Source organism: Trichoderma aggressivum (genome assembly GCF_033847375.1).
Source record: "Trichoderma aggressivum f. europaeum strain CBS 100526 chromosome Unknown scaffold_039, whole genome shotgun sequence".
Taxonomy (NCBI): Eukaryota; Fungi; Ascomycota; class Sordariomycetes; order Hypocreales; family Hypocreaceae; genus Trichoderma; species Trichoderma aggressivum.
Genome location: NW_026946405.1, coordinates 55,362 through 76,978, shown reverse-complemented (window position 1 = coordinate 76,978; position 21,617 = coordinate 55,362). Strand labels below are relative to the sequence as shown.

The 21,617-nt window shown below is 52.9% G+C and overlaps 7 protein-coding genes across 7 annotated transcripts; 4 read left to right on the top strand and 3 right to left on the bottom strand.

Moving 5' to 3' along the window:
• Positions 1-1,736: 1,736 nt before the first annotated feature.
• Triagg1_8177 (uncharacterized protein) lies at positions 1,737-3,503 on the bottom strand (the record flags this gene model as incomplete). Its single annotated transcript, XM_062902994.1, has 2 exons — positions 1,737-2,747; positions 2,820-3,503. The coding sequence occupies 2 exons, from the start codon at positions 3,501-3,503 to the stop codon at positions 1,737-1,739; spliced, it is 1,695 nt and encodes a 564-aa protein (XP_062752806.1).
• Positions 3,504-4,431: 928 nt separating this feature from the next.
• On the top strand, positions 4,432-4,863 carry Triagg1_8176 (uncharacterized protein; the record flags this gene model as incomplete). Its single annotated transcript, XM_062902993.1, has 1 exon — positions 4,432-4,863. The coding sequence occupies one exon, from the start codon at positions 4,432-4,434 to the stop codon at positions 4,861-4,863; it is 432 nt and encodes a 143-aa protein (XP_062752805.1).
• A 379-nt stretch (positions 4,864-5,242) lies between these two features.
• Triagg1_8175 (uncharacterized protein) lies at positions 5,243-6,577 on the bottom strand (the record flags this gene model as incomplete). Its single annotated transcript, XM_062902992.1, has 1 exon — positions 5,243-6,577. One exon carries the CDS (start codon positions 6,575-6,577, stop codon positions 5,243-5,245), a length of 1,335 nt encoding a protein of 444 aa, XP_062752804.1.
• Positions 6,578-8,072: 1,495 nt separating this feature from the next.
• Triagg1_8174 (uncharacterized protein) lies at positions 8,073-10,946 on the top strand (the record flags this gene model as incomplete). Its single annotated transcript, XM_062902991.1, has 3 exons — positions 8,073-8,158; positions 8,383-10,204; positions 10,257-10,946. 3 exons carry the CDS (start codon positions 8,073-8,075, stop codon positions 10,944-10,946), a joined length of 2,598 nt encoding a protein of 865 aa, XP_062752803.1.
• A 1,564-nt stretch (positions 10,947-12,510) lies between these two features.
• Positions 12,511-14,485, top strand: Triagg1_8173 (uncharacterized protein; the record flags this gene model as incomplete). The annotated part of the gene is made up of 2 exons (XM_062902990.1): positions 12,511-13,425; positions 13,490-14,485. The coding sequence occupies 2 exons, from the start codon at positions 12,511-12,513 to the stop codon at positions 14,483-14,485; spliced, it is 1,911 nt and encodes a 636-aa protein (XP_062752802.1).
• Positions 14,486-15,299: 814 nt separating this feature from the next.
• Triagg1_8172 (uncharacterized protein) lies at positions 15,300-19,018 on the bottom strand (the record flags this gene model as incomplete). The annotated part of the gene is made up of 5 exons (XM_062902989.1): positions 15,300-15,974; positions 16,031-16,226; positions 16,274-16,387; positions 16,472-18,886; positions 18,942-19,018. 5 exons carry the CDS (start codon positions 19,016-19,018, stop codon positions 15,300-15,302), a joined length of 3,477 nt encoding a protein of 1,158 aa, XP_062752801.1.
• Positions 19,019-19,289: 271 nt separating this feature from the next.
• Positions 19,290-21,218, top strand: Triagg1_8171 (uncharacterized protein; the record flags this gene model as incomplete). The annotated part of the gene is made up of 4 exons (XM_062902988.1): positions 19,290-19,299; positions 19,444-19,620; positions 20,206-20,666; positions 20,724-21,218. The coding sequence occupies 4 exons, from the start codon at positions 19,290-19,292 to the stop codon at positions 21,216-21,218; spliced, it is 1,143 nt and encodes a 380-aa protein (XP_062752800.1).
• Between the last annotated feature and the right edge of the window lie 399 nt (positions 21,219-21,617).

Sequence of the window (21,617 nt, the reverse complement as noted above, 5' to 3'; positions counted from 1 at the left end):
GGAGTATTATAGACATGGTACGGAGTAGTGCGATGCGATATAAATATATACATCTCCATCCATACGATACGAGCATGTGGATAGCAGGCATGGAGCGTGCCGAGCAAGCGAGCTTTTTTCTCTAATACGCACGCACACACCAAGAAACACCCTTGCCTGGTTATCACTCATAAACGATTTGATGTGCATCATCAGAGGCTCTCGTCTCAGAAGGCCTCGGGACGGGCATCTACATACCCCCCACACACAATCTCTCGTCTTACAGGTACGAGCGAGCACCAGTTCTGACTCCGCATCAAGCGTAGAATAGAATAGGTAGGTGAATGTATCGTACGAATACACACATGCACAGAGTACTCGTATGTGTTACACGAAGTGGCATTGTCCAAGCAGGTCGCGCCATTGTATCGACCGAATATCCGGAACCGCTGCTTGCATCATAGTCATACCTTCGGTAGATAGATAGACCCCAACTTGCCAAAAAAGCTGTGCTACCAAGAGGTTTCAAGGTTTCAAGGTTTCAAGTAATCTTTTGCAATCGGTTAGCACATGGGAACCAACCGTCCCCCTTTCAAAAGGGAAACACAAACCATCCCATCATATCCATGTCATAAGTCCGTCCTTCTGGTCAACTCTGTGTCACTCGCTCGCCTCTCTCAAATCCCAGCCCTGTCAGAGAACTTGGGCGTCCGCTTACGGTGGTACAAAAACATATCCAATACAAGAGAAAAAAAATTCGCATCGTCAGCATCCAAAAAACATCAAAAGGGTAAAAAGGTACAAGATGGCCAATGATCAAACGGCAACTCATGAATACATGATCGAAAAAGCCGGCTTAATCGATACGAGCAGACATGGTTCATCAGCCGACCGTCCCTTCGAAAACTCTACTTGGAAAACCCGAGACGTCGATTTGACGACGAGGCTCCGAGCTAATATAAGGTACCCAAAGGAGTGTTGTTTGGCATGCAGTTCCCGGTAGATTGCCATCCCATCCAAATCCATCAAAGTTCCTTTTTCTTACCCACCCCACCCACCACCCCCCCGAATTCTCCATCTTCGTCGACGGGAGTCTTCGGAGCTGACATCATTGTCCCTACCTAGTAAAGCCGCTCGTTTTTTGTAGTGCATGTGACCACGGCGGATAATACGGGTTGCACATTTGCCAAAAGGGCTGTGTGCTTGCTTTTGCAGGCCCCCGGCAAAACAAGTGTAACACGAGCAAAGATGAGGAAGAAAAAAGCAAAACCGAAGAATGGAAGCCGCCAAGAATGGACATGTGTGTGTATTGAATAATAGTGGGATGCAGATGCAGAAAGAAGGGGGTGGCGAGCCGGCATCTCAAGAGTTCACGTGTGCGAGGAGCTATCAAAAGATCGAGCCTTACCTAGGTACCAAGGGTTAGTATCAAGAAGGGCCGGCATCATTTCATGGTGGTGTATACATGATAGGAATACACCTCAAGTCACCGCTCATGCAGCATGAATCATGTCATGGTTCCAGGCTTCATTCAAAATCTAAATTTACGGCGTCGTACATGTATATAATCATCAAAGGACCACCCCCAACCTGAAGCGAACAGTCATGTACGAGTAATAGGTAGCTGTCGTCGGGCCTGGTTTGGAGTTTTCCCTTTTCCACATCAAGTTGGTCATTACTCGCGTCTAGTCATCCTTCAACTTACTCATTAATAATTATTCAATTTGGCCGTTCCGTAAAGCAGTCGTTAAAAGAGTTCAAACGTCCAGCATGCTTCTCACTTGCTGGGGCGGGGCAGCAATCGAGTTTGTGGTATCTGCACTACCGTTCCTCTGCCCGTTGTTTGCCCCATGTCGGGACGAGCGACCCCGATCTTCGTCCCGGTAGGGTGGAGGTCCGTCCTGCGAGATTTCGGCAATCCTCCGAAGCCTCTCGGCAGCTAGTATATCGCTCGGGCTGTTGGGGAAGAGCACGCCGGCAGCGGACTCGACCATTCGCTCATTCTGCCGGCGCCCAGACCTTCCGTTGTAGCGATCTGGCCCTGCGGATGACAAGTTGGCAACGCCAGCCCTGTCGACCCGAGGATTGTTCCTTTGAGACATGTTGTTCATCTCGATGCCATCGTTTCCGGCGTCGTCTTGCTCTCTTTCGGCCTCATCTTCGAACCTGGCCCTGAGCCCGCGCTTGGCTCCGACCTCGTTGACATTTTGGGAAATCTTGTCTCGCATGCTCATAAGGTGATCACCCCTGACGCGCTTCCACCATGCCGGCTTCTTCGCTATGCCAAGCTCCCGGTCAATAGTCTCACCCCGCTGTCGCCGTTGCGCAAGCAGGGCCTTGTCTTCATTGGGGCTTGCGAATCCATATGCGACTTGCACAAAGATGATTAGCAAGGACGGGCCGTAGCCCCAGGCAAATATGACTGGCACGATTCCACCGTAGCGCATGACAGAAAAGGTCCATTTAAAGGAAATCAGCACCTGGTAAGCAACAAGCGCGCCGGCGAGAGGAACGGTCAAGACGAAGCGCAGCGGAATCGAGCGAACAAGACCCAATGTACGATTCAACACTCCACGGTTGCGCGGCTTGTAGTGGTAGATTGAGTGGCGAAGCGAAAAGACGATTGTAGCCCAAGCAATAACAAGGCAAAAGGCACCCGCCTTGAATCGCGCTCCAGTAGCAGTGGGAATCGCCTTGGCGATGGTTTGCTCTGGGGATCGTTGCATTTCCACAAACGACCAGCCACGAGGCACGACGAGGAAGAAGTTCTATAGCATGGCATGATAAGAAACGGGCCTTATGTAGGTTTGATATTTGACAGTATTGGAAGGGAAGCTCACCATCCAGGTCCAGAAATAGAACCACAAGGGCAGATAAAACTCAATCTTTGAGCGCCGGTCGTCGGTACGGTAGACAAAGGGATTGGGGTCGATGAACTGCCTCTCTTGCCAGCTTCCCCAGTGCCTCACTGATTCCCAGACCAGCGCAATGGTTCCCTGGCAGATGAGGAACCAGAAGAAGGAGGTGACAATGATGGGAAGCTCCACGACATGGTAACGGTCGATATCGATGTTGGTGAACAGGCTGATCAAGGCGCACGCGCAAACAAAGCAAGCCCAATACCACTGCCAGCGGCGACCAATTGGATAGAAGCGCTTCTCCTTGGGTAGATGGAGTCTGCCGTGCTTGGCCAGGGCAGTGAGCGTGAGCATGAGTCCAACGGCATACACGGCCGCGAAGCCAATTCCCACGTAGCCCCGAGCACCAATTGGATCCACGGCACTGTAGCACTTGGTGGCGTTGATAAAGGTTCCATTGCTGATGAGAAGCTGGGGCTCGTACGGCTCGTACGTCAGATAACAGCGGGAGTTGTTGGACAGGGTGCCATTGCTGTAGTAGGTGTAGTTCCAGTGCTCGAGGGTGGTGAGGTTGAAGTGGACGCCTCCAAAGACGGTGTCTGTGCTGTTGTCACCTCCGGGGAAGGACAGCAAGTCCCGGGCATCAAAGATCTCGTACCGGACCATGCTGAATATATGGTTGCGGGCCTCGCGCCGCCGAGTTTTCTAGAGAACCTGCTTCCTCGACGACGAATTGTTGTTGCCTCCTCCAATCACGGACAATGATCTCGAGGGAGAATTCAGGTCAGCGACGCCCGTCGCACTCTGGGACAGAATCAACAGCAGAGCATAAGAGAATACTCGTAAGAATAACAGAAAAAAGGGGGTTGGGTTAGAACAATGGAGAAGGGAAGAAAGCAAGAAGCTTAATGCGAATTAGAGTAGAGCAATTGGGGCGTGGCGGGTTTGGCTACAAGGGCCGCTGGGGGACGATTGCCGGCGGTGCCGCAGCCGGGCTCGCTGAAAAGTGAAAAGCCGCGCACACCGTTACAGTTGTTTCGTTATAACGATATTCGCCATTGGATGGGATGCGAGAAAAAAAAAACGATCGCGGTGTTTTCCGTGGTCAGCAGGTAGGTAATATGATATCATTGGTGATGGATGTGCACACTGAAAATGGTATTGGGATTGAAGCTGATGATAGTTGAAAATTGAATAATTCTAGATAAAAAGGCATCTCATTGTAATCAAGTGTTGTATCTCTTATATGCCAGCCCTTCACGCGTCATCGCCGTTGTCAATGTCATGATCGATTTAAAGTGCGTTTTAGCGCCAATGTTTAAAAGCATACGCCCTTCAGTAGCCCAGATCTCCGATGACTTTGACAACTCCATCTCCAAATTACAAAAAAGAAGCATCTACTACTCGTATCCAACTACACACAGCTTCTCAAGTTCCTCCGTCTGACCTACAAAAACAGGTACTCCATATATACTGCGACATTCCAGATACAACACCCACCTACAGACACACACACCGTATTATTCAATTCAATTCACGCACAAGCGGTTAAGCTGTACAGTAGCTCGCTAGTTCGTCCCGCTTTATCTGACAAATGGAGTCCAACCCCATGATTCGATGCCAATGCGAAGCCATTTCCTTTCGGGCCGTGCTCCCCAAGCCGCTCGCAGTCGATGTATGCCACTGTCTCGAGTGCCAGAGACAGTCATCGTCGGCCTTTGGCGTCTCTGCCGTCTTCCCCGTTGAGGGCATGCTTCCATTCCCTGAGAGCATTCGGCCTCAGGTCGGCATGTGGACGCGCAAGACCGACTCGGGATGCACACTGGAGTGCTATTTCTGTAAGACGTGCGGTGTCCGGGTCATCCACCGAGGCCTGCTGCCAGACGGGACTTCACGGCCGACGCTGACGGTCAAGGGAGGGTGTATGGAAAACCTGAGCCTCAAGGATGCAAGGCACATCTACACAAGATCGGCCAGGATACCGGTGCCGGAGGGGAGCTGGCCCGGGCCGCCAGATGAATACTGATGGGCAAAGGAATAGATATCACTTGGCATGGCATTGGCATTGGCGTTGGCATTGGATCTTGAAAGGACACAGAGGGTTAATGGGAGGGCAGTGAGAGATGGGGAAGATGGACTCGAAGACACAGAAGCGTCGTTTTCCAAGCATGATTCTAAGAGGCTGAATCTTTGATACAGTATTATTCGTCATTTACATTTACTTTTCCTTTTCATGTTGTACAACATGGCGGCCATTGCCCGAATCTATATGCATGGGTACCTATCCTGTGCTCGGTTGAACCGAATCGCCAAGTCCCTCGAAGCATGTCAAGTGAGCAATGGAACCTACCTTACTCTAGATACCTGCCAAACACCCCCTCCACACATTGCTTTCAAAAAAAAAATCATCGTCCTATGTTGTTCAGCACGCTTCCCATCATAACGGCTATTTCTCGATCCCAGCTCGTCTCGACACTGGGCTTCTTCTTGCTGCTGGAAAAGACGTCTGGCGTCTGCCCCCCTTTAACAACTGCCTGCCGAATGGCATCCCCAACAACGTTCTTATTCGTCCGCAGGGTGCGAGCCACTATACCTCCTCGACTGGCTATCTCTTGAACGCGAGTGGAAATGTTACTCGCCATGGTGCGCCAAAAGTAGGAAACCAAAGAGCTCGTTTCGAAGCGAGACAGCAGCAGCTGGATGAGGCTGTGCTGTTTCTTCTTCGCGGGAGCTGGGAAGAAGGGGTGGGCTGGAGTCTCGGTAGCCTCGAGGATCAGCTCAAGAGAGGCAATGTTCTGGCAATGGGCCACGACTTCGACGAGAGATTTGTCCAGCGTGGGGAGCTGCCCCAGAGATCGCGAGAGCGATGCGGTGCTTCCCTGTAGCGCAGAACGAACATAGGTATCGAGGGCTTGCAAAAGCAGTTTTGGTGACCACTTGTCGGGCTGAATACCCATGGAGGGGGACAGCAGATATAGCGTAGTCATGGCGGATGTCAGCCGTGATCGTGCCTCCTCGCTTTGCGCAAAAGTGATGCTGCTCGGGATGGCGAATTCCCTAACCAGGCGCTCAGACACCTCTGTTATGCGTCGCTCTATTGGTACAATGACAGTGTCCTGCAGATTCTTGATTGCATTTAGCTTGTCGAGTCCATGGCCCTCCTCTCCTGGTGCCCTGCTGTCCAGCACTTCACGCAGCGAAAGGATCGTGTACGAGCATCGAACAAGCGCTCCATAGTCGGTTTTCCCCGTGCTGGGGCCGCCCAATTCGGAGAACTGGACCTGCAGCTGTCTCCCAAGCTGCAAACATCTTCCCATTGCCCTCCCCAGCCTCAGCGTCTCCCACAGGCGCAATGCGACCTGCCGTATCTCCTCCGCCTCTGCATGTTTATCAATGACCTCCTTCTCCAGCTGCTTGTAGCTGTCGTTTAGGCTTGCGATCTGAGCATCGAGCTGGGCAACAATGGCCTTGCTCGCCTGCGTCTGCGATTGGGTATACTGCAGCAAGGGCACGGCGGAGCGGGTTGTGAGGAGGTCAATGTGCGAGTCGATCTCTTGAGCGTCAAAGAGGACCCGTGACAAGGGTGTTGCGAGATCTAGCGGGGAGTCGTCGGGGTTGTTGGTGGCGAGGACGAGGGAGTTGGCAAAGGAAGCGGGTGCGAAGTCGGGCGAGAGGAACGTCTCGTAGTCGATGTACGAGGGCTCTTCAATGGCCTGGGCATCTGGCAGCGTCGTCGCCATAATTGATTGGTGCCAGTAGCCAGGCTGGACAGGAAGTTGTCGCAATGTCGTTTGGAGTGCCTCGTCTCGCCAGATTGGAGGGGCCAGCTCAAAGCTCCAGGGGAAAGGTGGCGCTTTGGGACCGCTGTGGCATTGATTGGGCGCATGTGATTTCACGGCACAGCAGCCACACTAGCGACATACAGGGGCATTTACCTTGATCTCAGAAACCCAGATTGGAAGATCAGGACATGTGCATGGATTGACTTGTCACATACTGCAGTGTAGGGTATCGCCATGCCCATAATAGACCAAACCCATATCTTCAGGCTCCATATCGAGCCAAATGTCTAGAAACCGACCTCGGCTCAGCGGAGTCTTCGGAGTACAGACAGTATAAACTGAAAGACAGAGCGGCACAAGGGAGTGGCATGGGGTAGTATTCGTGATGCCATCAGTCCAAGCCAAGGCACAGACGGTGGCGCATTCTCCCGCTGGTTTCGTTTCTTCTCCTTATCTGGCTTGGCACTGGTTCAACGATATTGCGTCCATGCCATGATTTCCAGGCATTAGTGTGAGTTGTTGGAGATGACAGTAATTTGATGAATACCCCGTCCAGGCTTTGAAAGGGAGAGGAAGCCAGCAAGCTGTTGGCCTTGTAAGGAAACCAACAATACAGGCGGATCCAGGTTCATGCATCTTGACAACTACCTCATAGCACTCGAGATGCCTCATATCAACAAACACCTGCTCTGAGGATATAAATCAGAAGCTATCGATGTTTGATATCTTACATGCCCCCCCTAAAACAAAACAGCCACTATTAGCTACGAAACCCGCCGTCTAAGCCCGCTGCAGGTCAGCAGGCGCGTGAGGATTTGCATGCCATGCATCAGACCTCCAGAGGCGCATCGCCACACTCTATTAGCCTGGGAGTTAATTATAGCTCACTGTTCCAAACAAGAGAGTCCGTGTTAAACACCTCAGCCTCGATATCAACGGCGCGGTTCCTGACGGGAGCTTCTATTTTTCTTCTTCTCTCTCTCTCTCTCTTCATCCCCCCCCCCAATCCCGACCGCCGTTTTGCTTCGTGGCCACGCAACCCCTTGTGCGACAAAGAAGAGGGAAGCAGGAGGAAAAGAGACGAAGCGAAGAAAAATCCGGCCTTTCGCTTGGCCCTTTTCCGCTCTAGCCTGTGCACCGCCTCAAGACGTGCCGCCGTACATAATTCCAGGCTTCCCGCGCGCATTACCGAGTACAGGTCTGGCCTGGCTGGCATTGATCTTATACTGCTTTTGCTTTGATTTGATTATTATACCCGAATCCGCACCAGGGTTCGAGGCCCGAATCCCGCCATTCGCACTCGCTGCACCGCTGGCACCGCTGCAGAAGTGCAGACGCCCACCGATCCTCTAGAAGCAGCATCCCGTCCGTCCATACACGTACTACTACCTACCTAAGGTATAGACGGCGAGGCTCTGTGTATCGTATCGTCTCATATCCCCCCTCCGAAGCCATGGCCTCCAAACTCGGTGCCACCTTCGTGCCTGGCAGCGACGATGACTATTTTATGCCAGAAGTTGTTGCGCCGTCGCCTCAGCGGTAAGCCATATTCATATTCATATCCACATCCACCCCGATGGTTTCCTTTTATCCCACTCCCAGATCCCTGTCTCTAAGCCTCCTTGTCCTTTTTTTTTCTCCATGTCCCTCCTTTCTCCCATTTCGCCTGGATGAGGCTGGACCTTGTCAGAGGCTGAATGGAGCCCTTAAGCCATTCGAGGTGGGGCTGCTGCTGACGTTCTCGTCTTGATCCTTTCGATTAGGGTGACCCCTCAGGTGCCGCAGAACATGCAGGAGGACCTGCAGCGCATGGAACTGGAAGCCCGTGAAGTCCACGACTACAATAGAAGCCGCGAGCCCTCGCTGTCGACCTACACCGGCCAGAAGCCCGATCCCAGAGGCTACGGTCACAGTCCCAGCCAGAGCCAGAGCCAGAGCTACAGCCAGACGCGGACAACACGGCTGCCCGACATGGACGAAGACGCCCCTTCATTCTCGCCCTTCCCCAAGGTCGTGGGGGACAACGTGCCGCCGGCCGACGACGAGAAGGAGAACATCCTGTGGAAGGCGCGCAACCATGTGCTGCACTCGCAGAATGTCAACATGCAAATCACTTGGGCCCGCGATGTGCTCAACTGGGCCGAAATCTCCTTGGACGCCGCCGCCAGAGAGGCGGCCGAGAGCGGTAATCGCCCCCCCACCCCACGAAAGGAGCACGAGCTGCGCAACGACGCAGTCAACATCATCAGATACCTGGCCGAGCAGGAACACCCAGATGCCCTGTACATCCGCGCCAAATGGCTCGAGTTCGGCAAGTTCGGCGAACGCGTCGACAAGCGCGAGGCCTACTCGGGGTACAAGAAGGCGAGCGACTTGGGCAGCACGCGGTCCGTCTACCGCATGGGCATGCTGTTTGAGCAGTCCAACGACATGTCCAAGGCCAAGGAATACTACTACAAGGGCCTCAGCCTGAAGGACTCGGCCGCCCTGTACCGCATGGGCATGATGAGCCTCCTGGGCCAGCACGGCGAGACCAAGGACTACCAAGGAGGCCTGGAGCGCATCCGAGCCGCCGCCGACAGTGCGGATGAGGACGCTCCTCAGGGTGCGTACGTCTACGGCATGCTCATCGGACGCGACCTGCCCGACATCAGCATACCCGAAGGCATCTTGCCCTATGCTATTGAAACGTCCAAGGTCTATGTCGAAAAGGCGGCCTATCTTGGCTTTGCCAAGGCTCAGCTCAAAATGGGCCAGGCGTACGAGCTGTGCCAGCTGGGATGTGACTTTAATCCCTCCTACTCCCTACACTACTACGGCTTGGCCGCCAAGCAAGGAATCCCAGAAGCTGCCCTTGGCGTCAGTCGATGGTTCCTCTTTGGCTACGAGGGTGTCTTCAAGAAGAACGAAGAGCTGGCTTTCAAGTATGCTCACGAGGCAGCATCCGCGAAGCTACCCACTGGCGAGTTTGCCATGGGCTACTACCACGAAATCGGCATCCACGTTAACAAGGACGTTGTTGAGGCCCAGCGGTGGTACCAGCTGGCGGCTGACCACGGCAACAAGGACGCCGTCGGCAGATTAGAGTCGCTTAGCCAGGGTGGTGGCCTCTCCAAGCAGGATCACGAAACAACCACCCTGGGACGAATCAAGTCTCAGCACGGCTCTATGAGAGGCAAGCGCCCCGATCGATTCGCCAAGCAAAACAATCCAATGCCCACGCTCAGTGAAGGCGATGGTCCAGCCCCACTGCCCAAACTCGTTACATCAGTTGGCAACTCGCGAGTCTCACCTCTACCCTCGCCGGGCATGCGTCCTACAATCGTGACGGAGAACAACAGCTTCGCTGAGCCATCCAGGGCCTCTTTCGTCGATACGGCTGATCGACAGCCGGCATTTAACATCCGTGTCGATCCAAACGCCCCACCCATGCGTTCTCAGTCCGCCGCGCCTTATCCCGTAGACGATCGGATGCAGCCGCCGAGGAACGCGCCCTATCCAGACGACGATGGCCGGCCTCGCCTCAACAATAATTATCCCCCGAACCAGGGTCCTTCAGCGGACCGGCCAGGCAGTGCCTTTGGTGTCAGGCCACAAGGAAATGGTCCACCACGGCCGATGCCGGGCTCACAGTCAGCCGGCAACATGTATCCGCCTGGTGGGCCGGGCGGCGGCCGTGGCAGAGGCGGACCGCCCGATGGTCACGGACCCGGACCCGGAGGCTACGGACCGCCAGGAGGCGGACCTGGCGGACCTGGCCAAGGACGCCCATACCCAGGAGACAGCCGACCTGGAAGCGCCCACAGCGGGAACCGCATGCAGAACAGACCACCCCAGGGATATGGTGGTCCCGGAGGCCCGGTGGGCGGCCCTCATGGAGGACCAGAGCCCGGGCAGTTCGCTCCTCGAACCTCATCACGACAGGATGGGCACCCCGATCAACAGTATCACCCCGGCGGTCCCGGTGGTCCCGGGGGCCCGGGTGGCCCAGGAGGCCCGGGTGGCCATTTCCCAGAAAGGTTGGGATCTCTCCCCGGCCAAGGTGGACCACCACCAGGAAGAGTCCAGACCGGAGGCCCCCCTCCCGGACATGGACCCGGACCCGGGCCTCAAGGTCCTGGAGGCAGACCCCCTCCAGGTCCCAACAGAGTTGGCACTGCTCCTCCGGGACCTGCTCCTCAGCACAGCTCAAGTCCTGCACCAGGCCCTGGCCCGGCTTCTCCTCCAGCCAAGGCCAAGCAATCAAGCAAGCAATCAGGCAAGCAAGGACCCGCAACGTTTGAAGACATGGGAATTCCGCAGGGTAAACAAGACGGCGATTGTGTAAGTAGACGCCCAATCCTGCCGTATATGAGATATATGAGGCATATGAAAGCAGCTAACATGAGGTCCACAGGTTGTCATGTAGAGAGTGTTCCATCTGCATGTCGTAGAGCATACATTTGCGTGTTTACTGAGGATAAAGGCAGAGCAGAGGGAAGCTAGACACTGGCATACAAAGTGTCGATACATGCATAACGCATACGCCTCCAGCACGCAACACATCAAACTTCATCTACAGAGCGCATCTATACCTGCCTGGTGAGCTGATTTTGAACTCTTTTGTTTTCTCAATCAAGTGAAGCAAATAAAATCTCAAAAACGACTTTCGAATTCGGCAAAGATAATAAACACAGGGAGAGGTCGGGAGGAGGGGAGGGAAAGTGACTGGTTGAAACGATTATTAAAAAGCCTACTTATTCATCGGCGCTGGGTTTATACAATGTATTCTTTTTTTCCCCCTTGTCTTGTTTTCAATACATGCAATAGTGATATACCGCAGGCGAAAGACGGGATCGGGATTTGTGTCTGGAACGCCGCCCTCTGTAAATGTATCCTTGAGCGTGATTTGTATATATATTTGGCTATTTTTGTATTTTTGGATCTTCTGAGTTATGTATGTATAACTGATCCCTTTGTCTTCTTTTCCCGCTGAGACATGTAGTTCGATGATATTGGTATGTCTCCCTCCTCCTCTCCTGCTCCTACATGTGACTTACACATGGTAGACATGCAGGGAAAGCTGAGGAAGCATACCTTGCAGTGCAGGGTGTTGCAGATGTTCTGTAGATACACAGCTGCTATACTAATTGTGCTACTGACTGTCGCAAACAACTCCATTATTTTGCCACGTTTTTTTTTTTGTCTGAAACAAGCAACAACCTAAGCCGTCGGTCACGATATATCCCTACCCTAACTAGTACAAGCACCCGCATGTGTGATAAAAAAAAAGCAAACTTCACATGCCACCTCCATTTCCCCCCAACCTTTCCCCAACCCTGTCACATCTCCTCTGGCCCGGCCATACCATATCAGCTTTCCTTTCGGGCTTAGGCCTCAAGCGCTGCATTATTCCCCATTTTGCTTGGCCGAGCCGGGTACCAAATCCGCACCAAGAAACCCCCCCCCCTCTCTCGTTTCCGCCAATCCCCACGATCGCTTTATCTGCCTGGATCAGGACATGGCTCGATACATACATTGTTGCAGCCCTGCTTGTGGGCTCGGATCCTACGATGCACGGCGATTGATAGCGGCAAGCCAGTCATAATCCCCGGCTGTTCGGGTGTGCTGCTACCGATGATCTCAGGGCTGTTACACCGGTTAGAACAAACATCTTGACAGCCCATGGCATTCGGCTGCTGGTCGTCTATCGTTACCGTGCTACTTCTTCTTCCCGCTTGGGCGAGGTTAGTTGGCCTACACTTGCCCTGCCCTGTCGCTTCATCTAACCTCTCTGCTCTCTTTCATTCATCTTTCCTCTCCCCCCTCTCCCCTCATTGATATCGTTATATTCGACGACGACTGACCAACTCAGCATTGCTATTTAAATTGCCAGAATTGCAGGCATCGCCATGAGGCTCTGCTCGCGTCTTCTGGCGGCAGGATGCTGCTCCGTGCTGGCCATCACGGGAGTCAACGCTTCGGCAAACGTCCGTTTCAAATGGGACGACGTCAAGGCCAGCGATGAACTCGAGTATCACGACTGCTATGGCGAATACAAGTGCGCTCGCCTGGAGGTGCCTCTTGACTGGGTCAACGAGACAGATACAAGAGTAGCCACCATTGCCATGATCAAGCTGCCTGCCGTCGTGCCAGACGACGATCCTGCCTTTGGCGGCGCCATCTTCACCAACCCCGGAGGACCTGGTGGCTCTGGTGTCGAATTTATGCTCAGGTTCGGCCATTATCTTCAGTACACGGTCGATAAACCGGGACGCCGCCATTACGAGATTGTCTCTTTCGACCCCCGTGGCGTTGGCAAAACGACTCCGGCTTCCGACTGCTTCAATGGAAACTTGCTGGCGCGAGACGCTTTCCTGCTGGAAAACCGCGGCAACGGCGCTCTCATTAAGGGCGACAGCACCATTGCGTACAGCCTTGCCATCATGGATGCTTTTGGCCAGCGCTGTCAGGAGGCTGAAGACGCCATGGCCTTTGTCGGAACGCCCAATGTCGCACGCGACATGGTCGAAATGGTTGACAGAATCGACGAGCTGCGCAAAAAGGAGGCCACTCAAAAACGTACAGGGTATGGAGCACCGGACACATACGACTCCGACATGGGGGGAGAGCTTAAGAGGCGATCTGCTCCCAAGAGGAAGTCGGCCGAGCTCCACGACGAACCTGGCGATGTTCCCCGTCTTCAGTACATTGGATTTTCATACGGCACCGTCCTTGGCAACTACTTTGCTTCCATGTTTCCCGGCCGTGTTGGCCGCTTGGTCCTGGACGGGGTTTGCAATATTGACGACTACACAACGGGCCCAGTACGTTTCTCGTACAGTACAGATGCTCTTGTCACCTTTGCTAACCGTTTTCTTTCCTTCTCAGGGCTGGCTTACAAATACTGTTGATGCAGATGAGATATTCGATCACTTCTTTGAGGGCTGTGCCGCTGCCGGTCCCGAAGTATGCGCCCTGGCTCGTGAGTCGGACGCCCACGGAGCATCCGACATACGCCGTCGGTTTGACGCTTTCCTATCAGAGTTGGATCACACACCCAGAGCTGTGCTGGCAGATTCGGGAGACGTCGTTATCGTCACTGGCTGGGACATTCGACTGCTGGCCGGCCTGATTCTTTATGCACCTTTGAAGCGGTTCAAGTGGCTTGCAGCGATATTTGACAAGTTCATATCCGGAGACCTGACAGACATCGCCATCTGGGCCGTGGGAACAGGCTTGGTGCCCCGCATGAAAGACGCATGCCCCCTAGGCGACGAGGCCTGGCCCATTGAGAGGACCGAGGCTCAGAACGCCGTCGTCTGCAATGATGGCGACGACGTTTCCCACAAGGACGTCGCCTTTTGGCACAAGTACGTGAAGAACCAGATGGACACTTCCAACATCCTTGGCGCCGAATGGTCTACAATCCGCATCCCATGCTCAAGCTGGCGTATCCGCCCCAACTGGCGGTTCAAAGGCCCCTTTACCACCCCCGATCCGGATCCCGCCCTCCGGCCGGGCACTCCCGCAGCCCCTATCCTCTTCCTCTCCAACCGACTGGACCCCGTCACGCCACTGCGAGCCGCCCAGGCCATGGCCGACCAACACCCCGGCGCCCGGGTCCTCATCCAGGAGGCCATGGGCCATTCCGCAGTGGCGTCTTCCCCCAGCCAATGCACCAGGAAAGTCGTGGCCGACTACTTCGAATCTGGCACCATCCCCTCGGATCTGCCACCGTGTGAGGCTGACTGCACCCCCTGGGACGAGTCATGCCCATTTTTGGGCGCAATGGGGCGCAAGAACAAAGATGCCGATGCCATGTCTACCTGGTTCAACCGAAACCAGCCCTTGCGGGACAGGAAATCCCCTCTTGGCTTGCTATAAGCACTCACTATAGACACTCGTTTTAGTGTTAGATAGCATCTGTATACATTATGGAAATGCCTATTCAGCACCCCGATCTTGCTATTCAGCATCCCGTGTCGCAAATAATACTAAGTACTAGACTCCAATACCGTCATAGTAGTTGATATCAACAATAGATAGGTAGCAACTACGGTAACACACATGCTACAGAAACGTAGCTATAGTAATAGATAGATACTAGAGATATGTAGTTATAGTAGCAGATGCTTAAAGAACCGGGCATTTATTACTCAAGTAAATGCTTGTAGTAGTAATAAGCGGCTTTCTTTCATATCCGGATTCAATGCTCAAATTCCACGCACGCTGACGTGCTGAATAGCTACTCCTTTCATTATCCACTACTCGTACGTCGTCGTTCCCTTGTAAAGAGTCGCGGATCCTTGCCTTTACAATTCAATATTTATAGCGAAATGATTACTCGCGTTTATGCCTGATTACCAAGAGCAGGTCTACATGGGCGTGATATGCTCATGGCTTCTCTCATTGTTTACGACTCGCCAAATTGTCACATCAACCCCCTAGAACCAGATTTGAAGTGAATCTCGTCAGAAATGTCCATTGATTTTGTCATAACAATGTGATTTACATGACCTAGCCCCCATCCCACTGCTGTTCGCCATTACATCTGATACTGCAGCTACAACCACATTATGCTGCTCGCCAAGAAATTTAGGTTCAAATTGTCCCCATCAACAAACAAACAAAGAGCAAATATAATCCCACCGCATTTCATCGCACCTAACTACCCTCCGAAATTATCAAATGATGGCTATTATACTGATTCCCAGATATATCCGTCATCCATTCGCTTCAGCCCACGCGGAGTCCAATGCCAGACTCCTTGGCGGGCGGCTGATTCGATAACTTCACGCTTGATGGGCTGAGGAAGAGCATTCGCGCGACAAGCCGCGGCATCACAACCATTGTCGTTCCAGCCGAATTTGAAGTCATCTCCCCACCAGACTCGTACTTCATTGCCGACACGTAAATTGATCAGAACCGACGTGATATTCGTGTAGCCATCAAACGACACAGGAGTCAACCGGCAGTTCCCATGAGGGAAGTTGGGGCATGCTGGAATATGCTTTGTCTCAGACCAGGCTATTGATTCCTCTCTTTGCGAAACGTCGTTGTAGCGGTATGCTGAAACTTCAAAGTCACACCAATTTTCGGCACCTTGTGCCGCGCAGCCAAGACTCGCGCCTTGGAAGTCAAATCTGAAGCAGTGGTTGGGAGCATTTGGACCAACACCAATCTCAGCAGTGTCTCCCACACTAGAATGAGCTGATAAAGGCAGGGATGGTGGCATGAATTCCACAAGCTGGCCGCCGGATGAAGGGCTGTAAGATTGAGAGGTTTGAGACGATGGGGGAGCGATGAGGAACCCTTGAGAGAACCAGATATCGCGAGAAGGGTTGAAGAGTGGACCGGCCTTGGTATCATCAAACTATTCAAATTAGCAATGGGTATGACAAGAGGGTGAGAGGTATATGGTGTACTTACGTCCAGTGTAAAATTGCCAATCTTTCCACCAGTAGGACACATGGGGGTAAAATCTGATCCATCCACAGCAGAAGCTTGCGGTGGCACGGAATCTGTTGCAGAAGGAATAACGGGAGTAAAGGGGCTCGGGGTACTAAAGGCCGGGAAGGAGAGCACAGAACTAGAGTTGTCCCATGCAAACTCTGACGTTACTGACCTATGCTAGGTTAGAGATTGCATATAGGTAGACAATTAGTGACTTACTCTTGCTGACGTCGCATGACACGTCGATTGGGAAGGGTGACAGTCGCCAGGGTGGTAAGAGGGAAGTTGATCGTGTAGGTGGTAGTTTGCTCTGGTATGACGTTGGTCCACGTGCTAGTTTGGAGAGCCGTTGCAAGATGCGATGGGCCAGTTGGAAGCGAGCCATAGGCATTCTATGACAGCGGCGAAGATTCCAACACTGGAGCTTGATTGTTCCACTCGTCGCTGTACGGGACAAGAGTGGCAGGCCGTCCATCAGGACCATTGGTGACAGTAAAAGTCGAAGTGCGGGTACCAGTAACAGTCCCGGTTGGTTCCACAAGGCCAGAAACCACTGCAGATGGCGGCAAAACAACTGGCAGACCGGTTCCCAAAGATCCGTATTGAGTGAGGGTAGGGAGGTTGATCCAACTACCACTCGAAAATTGAGGGTTAGAGAGAGGCAGTCCACCAGATGGGAGAGGCTGAAGAGAAGCCCCAAGCTCTGCACCACTCGGAAAACCGACAATAGTTTGAACAACAGGCGTTGCCATGCCATCTGGTCCTACTGTAGTAACCGTAATGCAGGTGGTGAAAAGTTCACTTCCAGCAGGAGTAGCAGAAAGGCCTCCTTGGGGAAGAGGAAGACCGGTTTGGGCAGGTACAAGAGAAGGGTACCCAAGATTGGTTTGAACAGGCAAAGCACTGCCTAGGCCACTGGTAGGGATGACAATGGTTTGGATAGCAGGCGTTGTGAATCCATCTGGTCCTATAACGCCGACTGTGATGCAAGTTGTGGCAAAATTACCTCCCTCAGGAAGATTCCCGCTGCCTTGTGGAAATCCAGAAGCCTGAGCAGAAGGCAGAGGCAGTCCGTTGGTAACTGCAGGAAGAGCGCTGCTCGCGAGCACAACAAAGGTGGACTCAACAACCGTGGGAATCCCATCAGTTCCCAGGACAGTATAACTCGTGCAGGTAGTGATGGCATTCGCACCACCAACATTCGTTCCGAGTTGTGAAGGGTAACCAGAGACTCCGCTAGCTTGGCTTGGGACCCCAGTGACGACGTTGGCAGGAATCGCGCCGGCAGTTGGGTTTGGAACGACCCAAGTGGTACCAACGACAGTTGGAAGGCCATCAGATCCCAGCACTGTATAGCTTGTGCAAGTCGTACTGCCATCCATGCTCATGCCAGCAACCGTTCCAGCAGTTTGAGTTGGGATGCCAGTGACCTGATTTGGGAAGCCACCTACAGAATTCGGACCAGATATGCCCAGCTGCGTGCTTGTCGGTGCGGGCAACAGCCAGGATGACTCAATGACAGTTGGAAGTCCATCAGGGCCAAGGACAGTGAACGCAGTGTGTGTCGCGATGACTGGTCCACCAGGCAAGCCCGTGATGACACTGGGGTTGGTTGGAAGGCCGGAGAGAAGGCTAGATGGGAAGCCAGATGGGAAGCCAGATGGAAAGCCTGAAGGGAAGCCTGAAGGAAGGCCAGAGAGAAGGCTGGAAGGGAAACCCGATGGAAGACCCGATGGAAGACCCGATGGAAGACCCGATGGAAAATCTGATGGGAACCCTGAAGGGAGGCTCGCAGTGGCTGTTGGGAAGTCGACCCAAGTAGAGTGGACGATAGTGGGAACTCCGTTGGGCCCGATGATGGTGTAGCTGGTGCACATGGTCTCAGCTGCGGTTGCTAAGACGCCTGAAGTTTCTGAAGCACCACCTGGATTGAAGCCAGAGATCGGAGCGGTGACTGTGGGGAAAGGTTGGCCAGCACCATTACCATTGCCGTTGCTGGGTTGGGTTCCAGGAAATTCGAGGACTGTTGGTTTCCCATCTGAGCCAATGACTGTCACTTGAACAGGATGGTTGCCATTCACACCACCTGTTCCAGTTGGCGAAGAGTAGTCGGATGGTTGTCCGCCACCGGGGTTGGAAGAAATGTTAGGGAAGTCATCCCCATTGCCGTATGCGGAATTTTCAGGGGGGACAGCGGTAGGAGAACCAATAACCGGTCCAGCGCTGAAAGATGACTGTCCGTCTGATGGCGTGGGATGTTCCCAAGGCTCAGACACCGGTGCGTTGCTGGGCCAAGGCTCTTGTGTCTGTGAAGGGAAACCACCAGGAAAGTCCGCGGAGGTCTCAGCAGGATCAGAAGCGCCATCAGTGTAGATAGGGGCGGACGGAACATCAGATGTAAATGCGTTGGAGGAATCAGGATCGCTGCCCCAAACGTCGATTGTGAGTGTGGTGAAAGGCTTGACACTGGTGTGTGCGGCCTCAACCGATTCAGCTGAAGAAATCGGGACGTGTGTAGTAGGGAACGCAGTTTGATGAATGGTTTGCTCGGGGTCAAAGTCACTGGGCTGGATAACACCAGAAGGCGTAAGATGGCTAGTAGGGTATACAGTGACAAAAACTGTTGTGACGACTTGGAGAGCGCAGGTAGACATGTCAGGAGTTGTACCGGGGAGATTTCCAGGGAGGCCAGCAGGAGAGCCATTGGAATTTCCACTTGGATTTCCATAGGCATTGCCATTGGGGTCATCATTGAAGCCGCCGTTTGGAGATCCGGCAGGAAGGCCAGCAGAGTTGCCATTGGCATTGTTGCCCTGGTTGCCGCCATGCGTTCTGTAGCAAATTTAGTATGAGAGCCAAGCAGGGAGAAGGAAGAAGCAGTCTGTACCCGTAATCTGCCTGAGCATTCGCGTGCTGCACTACGGTGCCGGCTATCAAGGCCGCCAAAGAGGTGAAGACCCGCATAATGGGCGAGTACGATTGGCAGAGTTGGCGTGATCACGAACGATCCGTAAATGATGTCGGTGCGATGAGTCCAACAGAGGTGGATGTGAATGAGAGACAGAAACAATGAACGAGTAAAGAAGGCGAGGTTGAAACGAGAGAAAAGAGGTGAGGTAGAAAGAAAAGAAGAAGAGAGGGGAGAGGGAGAGGGAGGAGTTTTGATGGCAGCAGAAGAGTACTGCGTGCCCGAGACTGGGAAGGAAAGAACGTCCATCTTATCAGCGGCGGTCGTATGATGGCGTGTGTGTGCCTGAGGAAGACGCGGTCTCCTTCCTCAAGTTGGCGGTGTGGTTGGCCAATCTACGCCTCAGAGGGACCGATCCTGCTTCGAAAACTAGAGCAAGAGCTCTTGACAGCCGAGAAGTTGACGTAACGGATTCCTCTAGGCTCAGGGAGGGGACATCACCGAAGGAAAGAACGTCGGGATCTCGCTCACCGTCTGCGCAGTGACGTGACCGGCATTGATACCCGTCGTATTCGCATTTCGAATGATGTGGTCGTGCCTACCTACCTTAGATGTATTGATCCTTTCGCGAGAGAGATGGACCACCCCAACGCGCAAGGTAGGTGTGGGTGAAAATGCAATGCGGAAGCCAATTGTCAGCGTGAATGTGGTGTAAACATGGAATACAATAGCGCCTACTCATCTGTATCCCACAAGCTAGGGCGAGCTGGCGCAAGATGCCATGAGATTCAGCTGTATCTATGTGATGGAGCTTCAGATCAACCGTTGCAGTGAAAGGGTGAATGAAGCATGGCAGAATCATGTGTTACTATTGTATGGAATATTGTATTGTAAAGGCTGGCAGAAATACTCCAAGCTACCGATATATTTTGCATAAGATACATCATCAACAAGAGCTTTTCTGAGCTGTGTGGACGCAGCATCAGTCCGCTGTAGATGTCTTCATTGGTCTCTGAAGTGCGATGTAAGACTATTGGATGCCTTCTGAATGTGCCAAACTCCCTAGTCCTGGGCAACTCGCGGGTGAAACCATGGACCAATTAGCGTCTGGGCCAGACGTCATCTACTACCTTGTAAGAAAACCGCACGGCTATTGGCGGGAATCTTGATGCGCAGACGCATGCACCAAACACGGTTGCTTGTGTCACCGTAGCCACGCATGGCCTTGACTGACTTCATTTAGGCATCACGGCCAGCTTCACGGGCCTCGGCCTCATTTGCATCCTACCACCACCTATACACGATGCAGTCATGTCTTCTCACGGTCTACCTAACAACACTCTGCTGCTACCGCCCAGAGAACGATGCCTTTCTAGGTTCTTGAATAACCGACCGTTTCTCTACGTCAAGCGCGCAGCTGTTGCGGCATCCTATCCCATTCGCGGCATCTGGTACTTCACACGAAACAGAGAATTTTGGCCTCTCCTATTCGGACGGCTAGTCCCTCTGTCTCTGATCTCATTTTTCGTATACTTCGTCCTCTTCTCGTTTGCATTCCTTCCGCAATTCTTATTCCTGGCCATCTTCCATGGCTGGGGCGCCTGGTTTAATGCCGTTGTTCTCGTGCTGGGCGAAGGATTGGTGATTGTTCAGGGCTTATTCGAAGGCTTCTTTGTTGATGAGTGCCGAGTGGATGTTTTTGATGTAAGCCCACAAGACGAGATGAACCGGTTATTCAAACTGCAGCTAAACCATTGCTAGGCCACGCTTATCAAACTCTCACTGAAGGATCTGATATCTCCTCATCGCCTCTTGTTTGAAGATGCACCCGATGCAGTCAAAATGTTGGGAAAGCCGACGAGCCCGGCTACCTTCAATCCATGGAGCACAATTCAAGTTGTAGAGCTCATCTTCTTCCTTCCTCTCAACCTCATCCCCTATGTCGGAACCTTTGCCTTTATTGTTATAACGGGCACTCGACTCGGGAAACTATCGCATCACCGCTGGTTCCAACTGCGAGGCTTGACAAAGCCAGCCCAAGCAATTGAAATAAAGACACTTGAGTGGGACTACGTCTGGTTTGGAACCGTGGCCATGATCCTTGAGCTCATACCGGTGCTTTCTTTCTTCTTTCTTCTAACTACGGCCACGGGTGCAGCCATGTGGGCAGCGGACTTGGAGAAGTCGAGGAGAAGAGAGGCGGAATCTGACGCTAGACAAGCGGCAGCATCTCGATATACAGATGACTTTGCGTAGACTTTAGATTACGACTTTAACGGCATGGACAATGGATACCTAGATTATACTAGCTCGAAAGCGAATACAATACAATCCATACACCCTCGCAAAGATTTACCTGTCTTGTACATTGCCGTAACATTCCATCGCTCTTCGTAGAGTACTAAGCGATGTCCAACCGCGCCTGAGTGCCTCTGCTCTGCATATCTGTTTGTGCTCCACTGCTCGCTCACCTTAGCAGTGCTGGGTAGCTGTTCTGTGGGGAATTCACCAGTGGACGTCAATTGGCACCAGGCAATGGACCTCTATTAGTAAGAATTAACACCCACCATCCACCCTTTAACACCCGTCTAACACCTCTTCGTCATCATTCAGCCTAGAATACCTGCACTTTATGCCACCATCTGTACAAGCAAC